Genomic DNA, 19,900 nt, shown 5'->3' with positions numbered 1-19,900 from the left:
TGAATTGTCAGTATTAAACAAGCACTGTATGACAGTTTTACGTTCGTTATACCCCGAATATAAACTACAAAAAATGAAATATCTGATTTTGAAAAAAACATCTGTGTAAAGTTCAAATTATATATTATTGGGTTCATCTACATGAGATGGCTAATAAGTACAATGTTCAAAAAATTAATAATACTGATTAAATAGCTGTCAATTCACAATGACTTTTGTCACATTTGAATGTTGGATAACCTCTTTGAATTGTGCGAAGAATTTTCAAACATTTTTACATTTTGCACTACTAGTTGAAGAAATGCTATTAAATTATATTTCTGGCGCATGCGTTACACATGTATATTCAAACAATACAATATATCGCATATCCTTGTAATCAAGTGAATGGCGAGAATATACTAGTATTTCTACAACCAAAGTAGATCCGATAATAATTTATATAAATTAATTATCAGAACTGATTATAGATTAAAGAATTTTGTAAGAAATAAAATAAAAATAAACCCGGTCACGTGAGGCGATATCTTTATTCACCATTATTGGAGTGTTGTACTTGTGTATATATATACATATATGTATATCTCATATATGTATTTAATGAGTATTCATCACTATTAAGTTATTTGTATTCAATGTATTTATTTATCCCACTGTAGTGAGGTTCCTCATTTTTTACAAATCCAAATAGTTATTCAGTTAATAATAAATTATTGAGCGATAAGATCAAACTATATCGAACACAATCTATAATGACTTGTAATCCCTGTACTAGCGTAAGATAATCAACCCCAGATATCTCGGCTTCTTTGGTGCAAACTAAAATTCAGCTTAACAGTTGTTATATTTAAATAAACACGGGCAAACAAATCCACTCACGCATCTGTGTACATGACGCCGTTTTAAATTTATGGCGCTCTCTATTGTAGCGTGATATTGTATTGTTTTGATTGAGTTCAACTGAAGTATTATTGAGCCGGGCGTTTGACATAACTGCGTAACCCCACGGAAAGGGGGGCAAGGACTAGCAAAGGTTAGCCGTAATGCTGTTCCTGTTGTGTAAGTTGATATACGTAACGAGCTTAGCTAAAAAAAAAATCTACTGGATGCAAGAGAGCATAGAGATTTTTTGTAACAGTCATTCCATCAACATTAAAGAAAACTATCTTCCCAACGGTCAAATCTCTGTGTAATACATTTTATACAAATGATTTACATCTTATACATCCACAATATACAACTCTTAATGTAAAATGAGAATATGGTTATGGCTGTAGAATATATTTTATTTCACTAAAATGTTAATGCTGGGCACTGTTTTCTTGCAAACAATGTACCTCCAACGATACAGTATAAATAACACCATAGGCATTATTCAAAACCAAATTATTAATAAAAACATAACAATGCAAACCATCTACTTTATAAACTATGAAATTCAAAGTACCGATCTATCTTATAAACTAAGAAATTTAAAATTGCGTATGTTTATAAACAAATTCAAAGCGTGATTGTTAACACACATTGAGCGAGATTGCATATAGTAAACAAGCAATAAAAACATGTGAAATCAGTATTATTTACTTATTAAGAATGTCGTCACTATGAAAACAGTCACCGGGAATGATTTACTAATAAATGTAAGTGATTTCTCATAAAATATTCTGAATAATTGTGTTACAATACCAGAATTCTAAGGCACTTAAAAACACCCAGTTATAAGTTTATTGCTGTTATGCATTTCATGAAGCTTTTGTATAATAAATGACACTGATAAAAAACTATGACTGAGAAATTTAAACTGGCTTGAGGATGCTTATTGCTTATTACCGCTTCGACTCCCGATTGCCAATTTCAATGCCAACTGCCAATTTATATTCCGAAAATGAAATTATGAAAATAAATATCGATCGAACTTTCGATTGTTGATTTGGATTTTTTTCTTTTAATCGATAATAAGCTGACATGTCACACAAATGATGCTGTACAAAAAGTGCCGACTGTGTTAATAGTGTGTCACAGTATGCATGGCAATGACTATGCAAGGCAGTCATTTGCCAAGCTGCTGCACATCAATTGGTCGTGGTACAGCTCAAGATAATAAGATATATTCTGTCGTTTTGCTTGTCAATACGGCACATTTGTCCCCTAAACGATCGTTCACATTGTTGTACCAGTGATGTGTCATTATACACAAGGTATGTAATATGAACTCCTTGGGTGAGCAAACCCAGCATGCAACAATAGGTCTTGGTGCAGTCCAAACAATGTAAAAAACAAACGTGCATTGTACTAAAATAGATAACATGAGTCGCTGTATTGAGAATTATGAGGTGTGTTACTAATATCTTCACGCAAATAGTAATGTATATGGAAATCCTATTAGAACATATCATAGATAGATAGAATAACTTTGAGACAGATAAAACAAAAATATAAACCAGGTCACGTGATGCGGTATCCTTATTCCCATTGTCCAAGCTTTGTACTTGTGTATGTATGTACTTGCGATCATCTCTTATATGCATTGATAGGTATTCACAACTATTAGGTGATATGTCGTCGTTGAGGTCGTTAGATTTATTTATTTATTCTACTGTATTGAATTTTTTTATTGATATGAACTCCTATAGATATTTTTTTTACAAATCAAATTTTAATTCATTTAATATCAAATTATACAGCGAGCAGATCAAACTATATCGAACACAATCTATGACGACTTGTCACCCCCCCTACCAGCGTTATTAAGCTAAACTCAGATATCGTGGCTTCTTTAGTGCAAACTAAAATTCAGCTAACAAAGGTTACAATAAACGTGTTCAACCACGGGCAAAATACTTGTAAATTATGTTTTATCAAATACTTGTCAATATAAAATGAATCCACACACGCAACGCCACAGCGCCGTTTTAATTCACAGCGCCCTCTATTGTAGCGTACTTAAGTGTTTGATTGAGGTTATCTAATGTATTTAAATTATCTAGAATGAGAAATAATTGACAGGTGTTTGACATAACCAACTATTATTGTGACATTTGTGTCCATCATATGAAGATTTATGAGTGTACAATTTATTTTACTAATAGGTTAAATTTACAACTGTTTACGATGAATAATAAAGTCTCACAACAATGTACTTCAACAATACAGCAACAATTATAGCAAATTATGATTAAAAAAATATTTCATACACTAAAACAATTCAGAGTTTAAAAGAACACAAACATTTTAAAATATCGAATGTTTTTAGAATTTAGAGCATGACTGTAAACATTCAATAAAATTGAAACCAAAGAAAAGCACAACAAAATACAATGAATAAATTCACTAAAAGTTGTGATATTCAAAAGTGTAAGCATCCAGTTTCAGTAGCTGTCAATTTACAGTATTATTAAAATTACATTGTTCTTATATTGACGTGAGCCTTCGCTTACCATCAAAACCAGCCCCGCGACCAGCACCTATTATCGTGCGATTTGTCCGAAAATCTGTCCGCAATAATCTGTACAGCGCAAGGTAATATATAAAAAAAAATCAACAAACGACATGGATATAGATCACAATATAACAAATACCATTTATATTAACGTGGTCAGAAAACAGTGCGGATGGAAGTTTATATGGACAGTCGGCAGTAAGATTTATGTACGACGAAGTGAGGGAACCGGTGCTATAACTTCACTTAAAGATATTGAGCGTATCCGACAACTTTCTTCTGATGTTACCAACGTTTTGAGTCATAACCTGAACTATTATGGATACACAATATGACAATGCCACCGTTAAGTATAACTGTAATCGATACTCAGTTGACCAATTCAATTCACATTCTAACTTTTCGAATCTCTCGCATAAATTAATCCAATTTAACATCAGATCTTTGTCTTAACATTTCGACGAACTTGTTGTTTTTTCTAACTGTTCTCATTATAATTTACCGTCCTTTAATTTAATTACATGTAACTATGACAATTCAAAAGGAGAAGGTGTAGCACTGTACTGTACATTCACGAATCATTGTCTTTTACCCGTATTAACAGATATAAAATTATGCACTGTGAATCGATTTTTGTGGAAACCCACATAAACAACAACACGATTATCATAGGCGTTAAGTACCATACACCTAATACACCATGTCATGAATATTTTTACAGTTTAGAGCTATGTCTACACCAGTTGTCAGCCAAGGGTATTGATTCGATTATACTTGGCGACATGAACATAGACACGTCTGTTGATTCCTCACCTGCCACTCACTACAATACTATTCTTAATTCGTACATTTTTTTCCAAATTATTAACACACCGACGAGGGTTACTGGTATTTCTAGTACTGTAATTGATTACGTGTTTATGAATGCAGCTGGATATTTTATACAATGCCGAACTATTCACACATATATCACAAACCATTACCCTTTTATTTGTAATTTTAAAAAAATTACGCACACTTTTAAAAAAAGGAGATACGGTTTTTAAATTTGACTTTACTAATTACAAATAAAGCATGTTAATTGTGAACTTGAACGAAATATCAAGGCAGCCAGTGTAAGCTCACTCCGATCCTAATGATGCATATGATACATTTTATGACTTTCTTGTACGGTTTTGTGTAAGAATTTGCAGGTCAAATTAAATAAACGAGAAGTAAAACATCCATCTAAACCTTGGTTGTCAAAAAGTATAACTAAATCAGCTCAAACAAAACGCAAATTATTTGCCATGATGTAAAAAAATCCTTGCAACTTTGAAAAACAAACCACATATATAGAACATATAGCAAGTCAGCAAACACACGCTATTATTCAAATAAAGTCCGCGAATGGCAATACTGACACAACGTGCAACTTATAAATACTAATTTAAATAAATCAACTAAAACATCACTACGTACTAAATTCCTTTAAACAGTTTGCCTGGGAAAGAATCCTCACAGAAACAACACATATTGTTGAAGAGTTTTACCACTTTTTCACCGATATAGTTTACTTTACTGAATATTTAACTGACAATTATCGTGAATGAGAGCGATATAATCAATGTAATCAGTGCCTTAGATCCTAGGAAATCAGTAGGACATGATGGTGTTCTCCCAAAAAACACAGTACAAAACTTGCCTTGGCTGACATTGTGTCAGACATAGCTGACAAACTGAACCTCGGCCATATCACTTTTGGTATTTTCATCGATCCCAAAAAAGGCTTTGACACTATCAATTACGAAATTCCGTGCTGCAAACTAGAATACTATTGTATTATAGGTCTCCCACTATTGTGGTTTAAAAAAATACCCTTGTAATCGCCAGCAATTTGTATATATTGAAAACATGTCATCATTGCTCCGACCTATAATCTGCGGGGTTATGCAAAAGTAGATTCTTTCCACAATTTTTGTGTTTTAATCTATATTAATGATATAGCAAATTGATCCAAATCCTCCCATTTTCGACACTTTGCAGATGATACAAACCTGTTTAAATTTATTCAAAACAATGAACTCCATCTTTCAGAAATGTATAAAGACTTTCAAAGGGTTCGTGAATGATGCAGTACTAACACATTACTATATATTCTGAAAAAAACACACAACTTACATTATAATTAAAACATCACAACAATCGGTCACCTATGAGGGAAGCCTGGATATTAACGGTCACCGATAGAGGGAGGATATGTCGTCAATTCCCTTTGCGTCTCCAATGACATGTCATGGAAAGCTCACATTAATAACATTTGCAAAGTTATTGCATGATATATAATATTTTCAACTATTTGGACCCATTGTTCCATTATTATCAAATCCACTTAGCCTGTAGCTTCAACTATTATACCCCAAAACTGAATCTTACACTCAATCAACACAGTCTACAATACTTTGCAACAAAAATTGAAACTTGCCTGATGCATTTAAATGGAAAAAAGGAAGTGGAATTCATTATTTATTTATTTATATATATTTACTACCTGTACAATTTCTACATTTATTGTTGAAATAATATGGTGAAATAAATTTCATTAATTCATTCAAATACGCTTGGCGGAGTATTTTTTAGAGAATGTTTATACATTCCTAAACATAAACATAAAACATAACACAACATAAAAGTATTTCTAATATTCACTTTGAAATACTCATTAACACTTGTGACTGACGTAACATAACATACTTTGTTTTTAATTCTTATACTGATATTGCTTTACCAAGAAAAATGTTCTTTATCAAAACAGTGATTAATAAATTGCCAAGATTTAAAAGATAATAAACTAAAAACTGTTCTACGTGGGTGTCTCGTCGACATTACAATGGAACATGTCTTATCGCGACAGCCAGGAGGTACACGTATTATCCGCTATTACTTTGTGATATCACATGACGAACACCTTCTTAATCGCACGATATCTTTTTTTTACAACCATACGGTGTTTATTATGGAATTCATAATGTGCTCATCATTAACAAGTTTATTTTGTAAGAGTTGTCAATTGAGACAAAATTTATTTTCCAAAAAACCGACAAGCCTATAATACTTTAATAATACATTTGCAGCCTACTCATTTATACTACGATGCGGCTTGTGAGATGTTTATACACAAAACAAAAAAGGTTATAATTTGAAATGATCAACTATATCCAGAGCATTCTTTAATATGAACGTCATAACATATTTATGATATCTTTACTCCTGCTAAATCAACGCCCAAATCATTTAAAGTCTGTTGCATTTGCTTTCTCTTCATTTCAAATGACAGATTGCTCTTTGCTATTTGCTCCATTTTGTTGATGAATAATTTCTCTGCTTTCCAATACAATTCTCTGTCTCCTGGTATTCCTTCGGGCATTATAGGTACAGATATATCTAAAACATAACAACATTTAACGTAAATGTTAATTTAAAATTATACAACGTTTAACATTCTGTATCATTTAGTTTTCGATAATACGTGACAATATGGGAAACTGCAGTAAATTGAGTTATTATTTTATCACATCATTAAACGTAAAAAAATGCAGTAGTTTCAGAAACATGAAACAGAGCAGGCTCACAGGCATACGTTGAAGAATGTCAAAATCTGAATAAAGTTGTTTCGCTGCAGGAATGCACTAATGTGTATGTGACTTTGAACAGATGTCTACCTTTATCAGTGTTTTCACTACACATCATTTTTAACTGCGTTTTTTTGGCGCAGGGACAGTGGCATGACAGTAAACATGTATGCCTGATGAGGCGAGAGGATTGCCGTGGTCGTGAGTTTGAATCCCTGTTTTTCATGTTTGTTGGTTTTGTTTGCATAAACAATTATTATATACTACATGTTAAATTGGATGATGAATTGACACAATAAATTGCCGATGGTTCGATGTACGTAAACCCGAAAAATATCATCGCTTTGCTCTTTATAGTGATTGCTGGCCAACTAACATCAGTATATCGAAATTGGCGAGATAAACCTTGTATTCATGTTACTCTAAGAACAAATATTTGCCTACATTTCCTATTCAAATGCAATAACGATCAGTAGTATTAACCGTGATGTTCAATATTTGGATCCATTATTGCAAATAATCTACACGGGTGATGTCACAAACTTCACTGATATTGATAATATAGAAAGGAAATGTTCAGTTGTTTATTGACATTTCGAAACAATTACTTCACCGCAAATGTGACCAGAAAGTTAAGTATGAGATCTGTTGGAGTGTTCAGGGAATATTGTGATGTGAACTTGTTTTTATATGCGTGGCAACTGTTGCTAGACGGTAACAAGACAATTTGAAAGCCAGTTTACACGACACGTGAGGAAGCGCAACATAGACACATGCATTATTTGAATTTTATAATAACATCACCACGATAGATCAGGCGTATTTGCTGAAAAAAATTGCCATATCGGTTTTGATATAACTAGTTAGCTTCGCCTCAATTAGTTATCTCGTATATTTGTTGTCCCATTGCTGTATGTATTGTAAGTTCTTGAAAAATCGCGTCGTGTACTAAAACGGGTTTCTTCTTGATATACTGTCAAAATTCTGTAGAAATTCTGCCTCATGCGATTTTGCTATGAAAATGTTTGGTATATAGCAACCACTCAAGTAATTGTATTCGAGAGAAACGCATACATCCTACCAAATTCAAAATTCGTTAAAGTGTTTTGCTTTGATAGGTTCCAACATATTTATTTATCACTAATATAAGATATTTCATATAATATGTGCTTATGCTTGGTTACTATATCCATCAAATGTGACAATTTACCCTAGAAATCGTCATATCCGCTACAAAATACACTCGTTGGCCGTTTATAATATTTATTTCATATTTGTGTTCACACCGAAAACTAGAAGTATTTTGTAAGTAATTCACGGTCGCGAACATGCAACAGATAATTCCCATAGATCATGACCTCGCTACAGTCATTGAGCTATTAACTAGAAGATGCAAATACAACCTAGACTAATTACACTTACCCATATACGCGCGTTTATACGGTACATCTGTATCTGTGAACGTAATAATAAATATATTTGGAAATAAAAACATTAGTGTATATTTTATGTAATTTTGTGTAATTGAGCTGAATGAGCACTACATGTTTTGGCGATGCACTTTAATTAGTTAAACGGACTGATATTTTTGATTCACAATTTATTCTCAATTATGAGTCTACATACACAGAGGAATTACACTTACCCGTGCTGGTACGTTTTCTCTTTTTACCTTTACCTGTAAGCATAATAACTAATACTGATATTAATGTTTCACAGTTTATTCTCAATCATGAGTCCACATACACAGAGGAGTTACACTTACCTGCGACTGTAAAGACAAAACAAATTATTGAAAAGAAAAATCAGAACTTATGAGTCAAAAACATAATCGCGCAAGTGATTACCAGAAAGTTTCCCATTTCCGCATCGGAGTTGAGTTAAAGCTGTACTGGCTGTTGTGGTACATAGAGCGAAACTTTCGCCTCCTAGTAATATGCAAGTTACGCTAAAAACAAACCAATTACAAGGCTCAGAACATGACAAGCTAACGATTAATACAATCGCTAATTTAGTAATTCATTGTGAAGGAGTACTAATCACTTTTGCCAAAGATATGAGTTCGAATCGATGTTGATTCTGACGACCAATCGAAGGATACACAATAAATATGTTACTAATAAAGCCAACTTCCCCTGAACCTCGTGTACATTGATACAAGTAATGGTAAAACAATTACAAAACCATGATTTATTGAAATCATAATGTCTGGCAGTAATTTATCAGGGCCAGTAATTTTAGTTCAGGGTCACTTTATTTCATTTGTTTTCATACGCTACAAGGCGCTTTTGACGCTAGATGATGATGATGTGTTATTGAGCTCGACCTATTTTTTATGGAACAGTAATTCATTCATTTTTAGTATTAATAAATCCCTTGAAATAACAACCACAATGTTAACAAGATCTTGGTAATATGAACAATATGGTAGAAATAAACCATTCAAATACTGAGTAAAGAAAATGTTTAATGGCAGCCACAGACACAATGTCAACATGTACATTGATTTAGTTGATGGTTCAAATTATGAATAATGTTTATACTGACAAATATCCACAGGATGAATTATAATTTCGACATTATTTGGGTAAATTTATTGCGACAACGATAAATATGACAATACCGGTATTGCCGCTATTTCCATACATTTATTTATATTACGCAATTTCAATTATTGCAACAACAAAAATACTCACCACTTTTGGCTTCTTCTTTTTCATCAGCGACATTCCCTATATAGAGAAAGTAAATGTTGTTAGTTGTATTTTCAATAAGTTAATTGTCTTAATTTTACTATCTCATACATTTACAAGAGTAGTTTATTTAACACTAAATGTTCCGTTCAATAGTGACACACTTGGCTTGTAGACCACAAACACGTGTATAACTATGCAAAAACAAGGTTCGAAGTTCATTCGTATTGCTAAAACAACGTATTTCAGTAAAATGTTTTTTTAGCGCCACCAATAGGCAATTATTTGCCAAACTTCTTCAATGCTTCTGCGGCCAATTTTATTTCAAAGTTGAATCCATTTGTGACAACTTCAAGTCTGTCCAAATACTTGAATTCTGTCTGTACAGGCAAACGCATCACTGGACATATCATCAAAGATATCATCAAACGTATCATTTTAAAGTCATACTAAACCATATGTTGAATATGTATTCCAAAATTCTGGTTCAAACTTATTGCAATTGCATGAGCCTCTCAATCCGTAATTCAGTCTTGTTTTATCATTTAAAAATACACTAAAAAACATACTTCTGAAATCAGTTTTACTAGTTTTTACTTTATTTTCAAAGTATTTGCCTTTTATTGACAGACTTTTATATCATATGATGCGTATATTGTTCATTTTATGCGACTATTTGCATGATAAGTCTTCTATAATAATGAACAATGTGTTTACAGTTTCACTCTTCATGTAACGCCCTTAAACAAACAACAACAAAAGCTATGATAACATGTTTAACACATTTATAACATCTGGGAATATATCATATAGGTAAGACAAATGTTCTGATATATATCCTTTGTGGATAGTTAGCATGTATCATAATAATGTATTCAACTGCCTTGAGGTGATACATTAGTTAATACATTTGGTTATATGAATAATGTACAGGTGAAATAAAATGTGTAACATTGTTTAGTTCCTTTGTGTTTACTTGTGGTACACAGAGAGCCCCCCACACCCTCAGTTTTCCTGACAGAGAATCACCTCTAATCACTTGATGACACATTGTCAATAAATACGTTCATTTACATAATACGTTCATTTGCAAATTAAGCTGTGAATTATGTACATGTACATATAAATTATTATCACTGTAATTGTACTATTTCATTTCATTTTACAATTTCATAACATTACAATAGTTTACTCACCACCTAATGCGCTATCCTTCTCACCAGTTTTTTCGCCTGAAAACGAAGATAGAATGTAGATTTGAAAAGAAAGACAATTTCCTCTATCCAATTTGAATATTTAAAAACTACAAGTCGTTTACTTACCACCTAATATTTCTACTTTTGTATCCGTGTCTTTACCTAAAAGAAAAATAGTGTTAATTGTATTATGAACACTATTTGAAATCGGTAGTACGTTAACACTTTATCATACAAAATAGCACTCACAACTCAACAACACAACAAGTAGATGGCAACTTGCGTCAATATTCAAATCAGCTATGGTCCAGGCATTATACACACATTTACTGTTGTGGTGAGCTTCGACCTTAACATGTAAGTGATGGGATAACAAAGTAACATATGTGCTATATTTTTTATTATAAAAAAGGTAAAGTGTGGTGAGTTATAGTGCAACCACGCTATAATAACCATTGCCTGTTTGAGGGATGTTTTGGCAATGTTACAAAAGGAATAGTATTCGATAACAGTTATATGATTTAAGTCAGAAAACCAACACGTCATCGCGGTTTGTTAATGACTCATTGCGCGGTTATTTATTCTGTATTCACCATATTATTTTATTCATTATTTTGATTGCCTATATTAGAAATGTATCAAAACGCATTATATCACAATCCAAAAAATAATATTAATATTTATTAAAATTAATATTAGTATACAATTATTAATAACTATTGTGCACTTATATTATGTACTTTATATATGAATTGGTTGTAAATTGTTTTCACTGTAAATTGAAAATCTTTGATATTTGGGGGGGGGGATGTACATTTGTAAGTACGTCCAGCTAGTTTACATTTTTATGTTAATAATTTGCTTGAAACAATAACAATTATAATATTGTCATGGTAATGACTGATATGGTAGAAATAATCCATTAGAATGTAATATACGTAGTCAGCCTGTTCCTGATTATAACTATAAATAAATCGCCGAAATGTTATAGCTTATATGCAGAATCATCTAAACCTCAAGGCCAAGTCGATGATGCCATCTCTATACCAACACTTCTACTGATTGTCAAGAAATACGTTCATTCAGTTTATGGTGCAAATTAGGTTATAAATTACTTACATTCAAATGTGTGAATCATTATTACTGAACATTCTCTACGTAATGAATATCCATTTTTACATTATTCGGTCAAATTTATTGAATAAAATAAATATGACAATACCGGCAATGCCGCTATTTACCATACATACATTCATAAAACATTATTTCAATTAGAGCAACAACAAAAATACCCATCACATTTGGATTCATTTTTTCATTAGGGTCTTCCCTACATAGAGTAAGTAAATCTTTTAGTTGTATTTTAGATAAATCAATTGCCTACGTCTAATTTTACTATCTCATCTAATTACATGATTAGTTAACTTGCCACTGAATGTTCCATTCTTTTTCAACGTTTTTTTTTTTACCTACACCGAAAAAGGGGGTGTTTGTAGTTGTAGTTTGACAATTTTCTCTGTCCAATTTGAAAATTATAATAATGGTTTATCTACCCCCTGATATTTCTTCTTTTATATCCGTGTCCTTTCCTACATATAGAAATGATGTTAATTGTAATATGGAAACTTATATATATATATGACCTCGACCTTTGACCTTATAATGTAAGTGATGGGACACAACATAGTAAACATTGATTAATAAAACTCGATTGTAACATAACAACAAAAAAATGCCCACCACTTAAATCTTCTTCTTTTTCATCAGCGTCTTTCTCTACATAGAGAAAATAAATGTTGTTAGTTGTATTTGCGAGAAGTAAATTGTCTTTTAATTTTACTCATACATTTACAAGAGTAGTTTACCTAACACTTAATGTTCCGTTCTATAGCAACACCTGGGATTGTAGACCACAATCATATTTATAATTATGCAAAAAATTAAGCTAACAAAACTCAATCGTATTTCTAAAACAATCTATTTCAGTAAAATATTTGTTAGCGCCACCAATAGGCAATTATTTGCCAACAGTATCTCAAACTTCCCCAACGCTTCTGCGACCATTTTAAATTTCAAAGTTTAATCCATTCGTGACAACTTGAAGTCTGACCAAATTCTTGAATTCTGTCTGAACAGACAAACCTATCACTGGACATTTCGACCTGGTTGCAGACGATATCATCAAACGTATCATTTTAAAGTCATACTAAACCATATGTTGAATATGTATTCCAATAGACTGTTTCAAACTTATTGGAGTTGCATACACCTGTCGTCCCTGATTATAATTATTATTAGATCACCGTATTGTTATAGCATATATGCAGAATCATCTAAACCTCAACGTCAAGTTGATGGCCCCCTTATCCTTATCATCCAACGACAAGTAAGTATTATACTTGCACATTTTTTGTCTCTTGTGCTCTATCTTCAGTGAGACTGCGCTTTTCGTGTTTCTCTTTACACCTAGAGTCATGATGCAAGTCATGCTTTATATATGAATTCGTTGTCTAAATTGTTTTCCCTGGCAATTGAAAACCTTTGATATTTTAGAAGTAAAGACCAGCGAGTACACATTTTTATGTTAACAATTTGCTTGAAACAACAACAACAGTGATAACATTGTCATGGTAATATGACTGATATGGTGGAAATAATCAATTAGAATGTCGTATACGTAGCCAACATGCTCCTGATTGTAACTGTAACTGAATCGCCGAAATGTTATAGCTTATATGCAGAATCATCTAAACCTTAAGGCCAAGTTGATGATGTCATCTCTATATTAACACTTCTACTGATTGCAATAATGTCGCTATGTACCATACATACATTAAACTCAATTTCAATTAGAGCAACAACAAAAAATACCCACCACTTTTGGCTTCTTCTTTTTCATCAGGGTCTTTCCCTACATAGAGTGAGTAAATCATTTTAGTTGTATTTTCAAGAATTCAATTGCCTAATTTCTAATTTATTATCTCATAAAATTACATGATTAGTTAACTTGCCACCGAATGTTCCATTCTTTTTCACCGACTTCTCCACCTACACCGAAAAAGGGAGTGTTTGTAGTTTGTAGTTTTCTCTATCCAATTTGAAAAAATATAATAATGGTTTACCTACCACCTGATATTTCTTCTTTTTCATCCGTGTCTTTACCTACATATAGAAGCGATGTTAATTGTAATATGGAAACGCCAGATTTCTTCAATATTTTTATCACCACTCAGAGCTACAGTATATATATATATATATATATACTGTTGCCTTGACCTTTGGCCTTATATTGTAAGTAATGGAAGACAAAATACACTGATTAATGAAATTCAATTTCAAATATTGTAAAAACAATGCTCACCACTCACTGCTTCTTCCTTTTTATCAGCGTCTCTCTCTACATGGAGAAAGTAAATGTTGTTAGTTGTTCTTTGAGAAGTAAATTTTCTTTATTTATAGATCACCTACTCATATATTATTGAGTATTTCAAACAAAAAAGACAACAGGTAGTAGGTTATGGCGCAAGCACGCTATAAAAACCATTGTTTGTTATTTTGGCATTAGTACTGATTGATAGCAGAATTTTGTTTAAGTCAGATAACCAACACATTATCAGGGTTTCTGACTGACTTGTCGCGTGGTTATCTATTGTATATGTGCCCTTTTCTTTGTGTTTATTTTGATGCCTGTATTGAGTGTACACTATTTTACATGTAATTAAGAAAAACTGAATTCATATGTAGGATATCAGATTTTTAAACAAATCAGCAAAATGTGCGAATGTGAAACAACTACCACAATGCTAACAAGACCATGGTAAAATGACTAATACGGTAAAAATAAACCATTAGAATTTTGTACATGTAGGCAACATGCCCTTGACTATAACTGTAATGAGATCGCCGAAACAGCATACATATACATGAATTATAATCACTGAAAAATCAATTACAAATTTGACAATATTTAGTGAAGTTTATGGTGACAAAAATAAATATGACAATACCGGTAATGCCATCATGCACCATACATTCATTCATAACATTCAACTTCAATTATAACAACAAGTAAATATTCACCATTTTTGGCTTCTTTATCTTCAGCGTCTTTCTCTATGTAGAGGAAGTAAATGTTGTTAATTGTATTTTCGAGAAGTCATGTGTCAATATTTAATTTTACTATTTCATAAAATTATACAATAGTAGTTTATTTACCATCTAATATTTTCTCTTTTTCATCTGTGTCTTCATCTATATACAAAATTAGTGTTAATTGTATTATAGGTACCATTTCAGTTATACATTATTAAACAAAGCATCATTCACAATTCGCAGGAGATGACAACCTGTACTAGATTACTTCAATATTTACATAAACACTCAGATCCACAGCTTAGGGCTTGTACACATATATATTGTTGCCTTTTCTTAAACCTTAAACACTTTAATATGAAATTTTGGGTTAGAAAAAGGTACAAGTATGTCTAGTTTTAAAGACAATGATGACCTTTGTCTGTTAGTTATATTGTGAAAATACGTGCATTGAATCAAAATACTTCAAAATTGTGCCCTTGATTTTTTTAATTAAAAATTGCCCCAAATGTTGTCAGAATTTCTTTGCGAAGTCTCAAGGCCCTTGCTTGCTTGATATTTTGACTTGAAAATTGCTCCAAATTTTGTCAGAATTGGTTTGCGAAGTCTCTAGGTCCTTGCTATTATCCCTCGACAGGTTTAAACCTACCATACATACAAAAAATCATATTGCGAATTGCACAAGGAACACGGATATTTTTCCATGTTATATAGTACAAAAACACATGATATGACCTTGACACACGCACACATACCCACGCACACCCACACACGTTCAAAATCCACGCACAGAAAGACAGATAAACACACATTTAGACACGTACACACACACCACACACGGTTTAAAAATAACGACATTTCACTTATTTACAAAAACTAAGTGGTAGGTTGTTGATCGTTGTTTCTGTGTCATATGTTGGCCGTCTTTTAATTTAATTTAAATAATTTAATGTGTTGTAGTGTTTTGTCTAGTTTCGATATCATTCGCTGTATTCGTATTTTGTAATTGCAATACTCGCTAAGGATAAACGTCCAGTGTGGTATTGTGGTAAAACCAGCTTTACCACCTATTTAATATATAGGTTCGTTACGAACTTCACTTAGTGTTTTTTTTCTCAAGAATATATTTAACAACAAATTTTGTAGGATATAACAATCAAATATAGCAATCAGCTATATTAGTTGCGACCTGGAGTGAAACAGTGATAAATAGTTGTTTGTCATAATTAAAATTGTGAGACCGTCATGTTATTCTATAATGAGGACTGTTTTTGGTATGATTCACTGACATTTAATTGGTGAAACCTGTCGATTCCCTGTATCAATAGATTGGCCGGTATTAACTTCATACTCACCCACTATTGGAATATTCGAAATTGTTGCGATTGAATTCAGCTCTTTTATCTGTGTTTTGGGATCAAAATTGTCATAGTTGTGTATAAGATGATTGATGGCTATCTTTATAGATTGTATCTGCTCAGTCATCTTGTTAATAATTTCGTCTTTCATTTTAATCGTTTCCTGAAGTTCTTCTATTTGCCTGTCCGCTGCAGTTGGCACTTCATAAGGTTTGGTCTAGGGCGAAAGAAGGATATGCTATAAAGTTAATTATATACTTCACATATGTGTTGTGATACTAAATCACTGTAAATAAAAAAAATCAATCAATCATTTGTATCCGCATAAAACAACAATATTGAGCTTATAATTCAAAGCTGTATAAACATTGCACATTTCAGAAACGCTATTTGGTAGTATTTTGCAAAGTTAAAAAATGTGTAACCCATTACTATGAATATTAGTTTTGTGTACCGCATTGTTTCATTTTGTCATGGAAAGAATGAATTTTTGATTTTTTATAATAAAAAGTATCAATTTTAATAATGCAATAAATATAAATAAATGAATATATAATTGATAATTTCGAGTACACACATTATTTCAAAATAGTCAATCACAGGGAATAATTTAATCGGGGAAATATCTTGTTGTTTGAACTCAGAAATAGTGCATGTTTATGTTTCACCAACAACCCAGCATCAAACTGTATATTTGATCACAGATAAGATCCAACATCATACAAATGAAGATGTACTGATTTGACTATGAAATGAAGCGCTGTTTTGTTCTTGTAGACTGCGTTGTCGTTTGATCTCAAAGGTTTGTTCTTTGTCCATGGACTTGTATATTTTCCTATGTGACCTTTTTACTTTTTGATGTAAATCTCAGTAAGACAATAAGTATACTAGTAGTATTTCAAAATGGAACATATAGATTGATTTATTAAATTGCGGTTCATTTCATATCCAAATACTTGCAACACGGGCAGATAATATTATATATTTGAATATTCAACGTCACAGAAAACAATTACAGATACTTGCTTTTAATTGTATATATGTATCCGAGGAACGTCTGTTCTGCACCTCCAAGTCTAAACACTCATACATTGGTTCTTTCCGGAAGTGCGTTATGGTACCAGCATGACGAACACGTTCATCTTCCAAACCTACCAAAGTAATCAGAAGACAGTTACATTGTTAATACATACATATTTCGTCCAAATATATATGTCAACAAATTGGCAATAAGGTAGTGGGTATAATGAAAGATACTGTGATGTATAAATTTTCATAGAAACATGAATTTGGCATTAATTGTATATCCCGCGTGTACCTTTTTTATGATTGCATTATTACTGATGTATACACAATTATTACTGAAGTATTGTGCCATTCACAATCTTGCAAGAATATGCAAATAAATAAGATAAAATACTTTCAAAATGTTTACTCAACAGTTGATGTACAACTTGAATTGCCAAGATGTCGACACTTCATTTATATTGTTTGATTGGTTGCGCATAAACTATGAAAAAGATTCGCCTTCATAGTTTAGTGCTGTACAAAATACTTATAACAATGTCAAAAGTGATGAACCCCTACTGAAGCTGGAACAAGAACTATAAACATATAAACTGCTGTGATCGGCAAATCAAAACAATAATGTAGCTATTGAAACATAGAAAATATTTGAAAATCGACCGACAATGTCACGTACTCTCTAGATGCCTGGGTTTTAGTTGGGACAAAGGTGTCATTCATCCATTCATTCATTCATTCATATCGATAATACAACACACATGATTATGCCTTATGTCTCAAGAAAGCGTCGAAACGTTGTATTGTATTATTTGTAATTTTGAAAAAAAAATATACTTTGTTCGCTTCATTTGTCGGTCGGCATATTTTCGTTTCGCCAATAGTGCGTCTGCCAACGTTTGTATAAGAACAGAATGGAACGACGTCGCAATTCGAAGTATCCCTGCTGTATTATTTGCTCGTGAATATAGGGACACAGAATACATCGTATTACTCGTAAAAATAACTCCAATTACCCACAAACGTAAGAACACGGTCATGACATTTTGTCATGTTTTTAGCCAATTAAGAACAGCGAAACATTGGAAATAAAAAGGTAGCAATAATATAAGTAGACAAAGCACTCTTCACCTTCAAAAAATGTCTTTGCCCACTTAAGGTGCCTGAGATCCATAGTCACTGATATACGTATATCTTGATCAACACCCTCTTTCGCCAGTATTGCTTTCATCTCATCTGTTATCAATACTTGTGTCATCTTCTCTTCCAATTCGCCGAATACTAGTGCATGTGTCAGTGATATTACGCCGCCCACTGAGAAACATCTGACAATGAGAATTATGCTGCCCTTTTCTATTTTCACTAGTTGTTGTTTAATCTCGGCTATTATATCCTCCATTTGTGGTAGCTTTTTGAGATCATCACCTTTCATGACAAGTTTCATTTTGTTGTCCAAAGCTTTTGTAAGTTTTTTATGGTATTTGGCCAATAAATTGTCTTTAATCTTCATGTCAAGCTTAAAATCTAATAAGACATATGCATGCATGTTACTATCATTAAATATTACCAGTTAACTGTGATGTAGTGAGTGAGAGTTATTTACCGATTGACCCAGTGACCATTATTATCACACTAAAACGCCACCAGATAAGCTGTAATGATTAGCGTAAAACGACCCTAAATTGGCGGTTTGTATTAATAAACACTTAAACCTTGAGCTCAATATTTGGAGTTTTTAAAAAAACAACGTTAAGTCTAAGTCACATTCCGTCTATTATTTCTAGTTTATGATCAAAGGTGAATAGCAAATGTTTCATCCGCTAATCACTTACAGACACTTCTACTTTCTTGCGATTCAGTGTTCGATGAACTCGTCGATTTTCGTCTCTTCTTTTCTGCAGAAAAACCAAAAGCAGTCATTGATAATTATTTCGAAATAACATTCAACCCATTATGTTCACAATTTATGTGACGGATGAATTAATCATTTTCTCTCCAACTGTAACCTTAGTCAAGATTACATAGAGTATACAATAGTGTTTGGGTTATGTTTTAATTTGTATGTTTGTGTTACATAGATTTAGGGTCACATATCTCTTAGCTGGGAAAATTGACATATGTTATGCAACATTTTTATATACAGATTACAAAATCTCAACGTATGACACATTCAGGATGGAACATAATTTGCATTGGATAAAGTTAGCGATAACAGCATTTTCTTGCTCTGAGAATTCTGTTTTGATTTTCTTCTTTAATCAAGAACAACAATAAATTACTTTGCTTCACAAATACAAACTGTTTGTATCATAGGAGTTAACATATCGGCAACAGGACAGCATGATATATTTAGTAATGTAATGGGATTGGATATATGTGATTTACCTTTTCTGTTGCGTTTTTTCTCGAAAAGTTCAACCTTCTCAACAAGATCTTTTCGTTCCGCCAGTTTCAACATACTGATAAGATTATCCATATCATTTGTAGA

General features: G+C 32.2%; 1 protein-coding gene across 1 annotated transcript; it reads right to left on the bottom strand.

The window, feature by feature from the left end:
• Positions 1-6,671: 6,671 nt before the first annotated feature.
• Positions 6,672-19,888, bottom strand: LOC146745491 (uncharacterized). Its single transcript, XM_085498713.1, has 17 exons — positions 19,798-19,888; positions 19,245-19,307; positions 18,544-18,936; positions 17,458-17,540; positions 16,387-16,606; positions 15,155-15,190; positions 15,020-15,052; positions 14,301-14,336; positions 14,066-14,101; positions 13,815-13,850; positions 12,680-12,715; positions 11,066-11,101; positions 10,940-10,975; positions 9,747-9,782; positions 8,696-8,728; positions 8,473-8,505; positions 6,672-6,862 (listed from the first exon to the last, which is right to left on the bottom strand). Exons 1-17 carry the CDS (start codon positions 19,886-19,888, stop codon positions 6,672-6,674), a joined length of 1,428 nt encoding a protein of 475 aa, XP_085354839.1.
• Between the last annotated feature and the right edge of the window lie 12 nt (positions 19,889-19,900).

Source organism: Saccoglossus kowalevskii, chromosome 5 (genome assembly GCF_978046115.1).
Source record: "Saccoglossus kowalevskii chromosome 5, keSacKowa6.1, whole genome shotgun sequence".
Taxonomy (NCBI): domain Eukaryota; kingdom Metazoa; phylum Hemichordata; class Enteropneusta; family Harrimaniidae; genus Saccoglossus; species Saccoglossus kowalevskii.
The sequence above is the reverse complement of the archived record's forward strand: the minus strand, read 5'-3'. Positions and strand labels throughout refer to the sequence as shown.

Bases quoted from the DNA above. Each gene is read 5' to 3' on its own strand.
- LOC146745491 (XM_085498713.1), bottom strand. From the start codon at position 19,888: ATGGATAATCTTATCAGTATGTTGAAACTGGCGGAACGAAAAGATCTT. The intron at 18,937-19,244 runs GTAAGTGATTAG...ATGTCTTATTAG, and splicing joins GCAAGAAAGTAGAAGTGTCT to ATTTTAAGCTTGACATGAAG. The intron at 15,191-16,386 runs GTGAGTATGAAG...TTTTGTATATAG, and splicing joins TTCGAATATTCCAATAGTGG to ATGAAGACACAGATGAAAAA.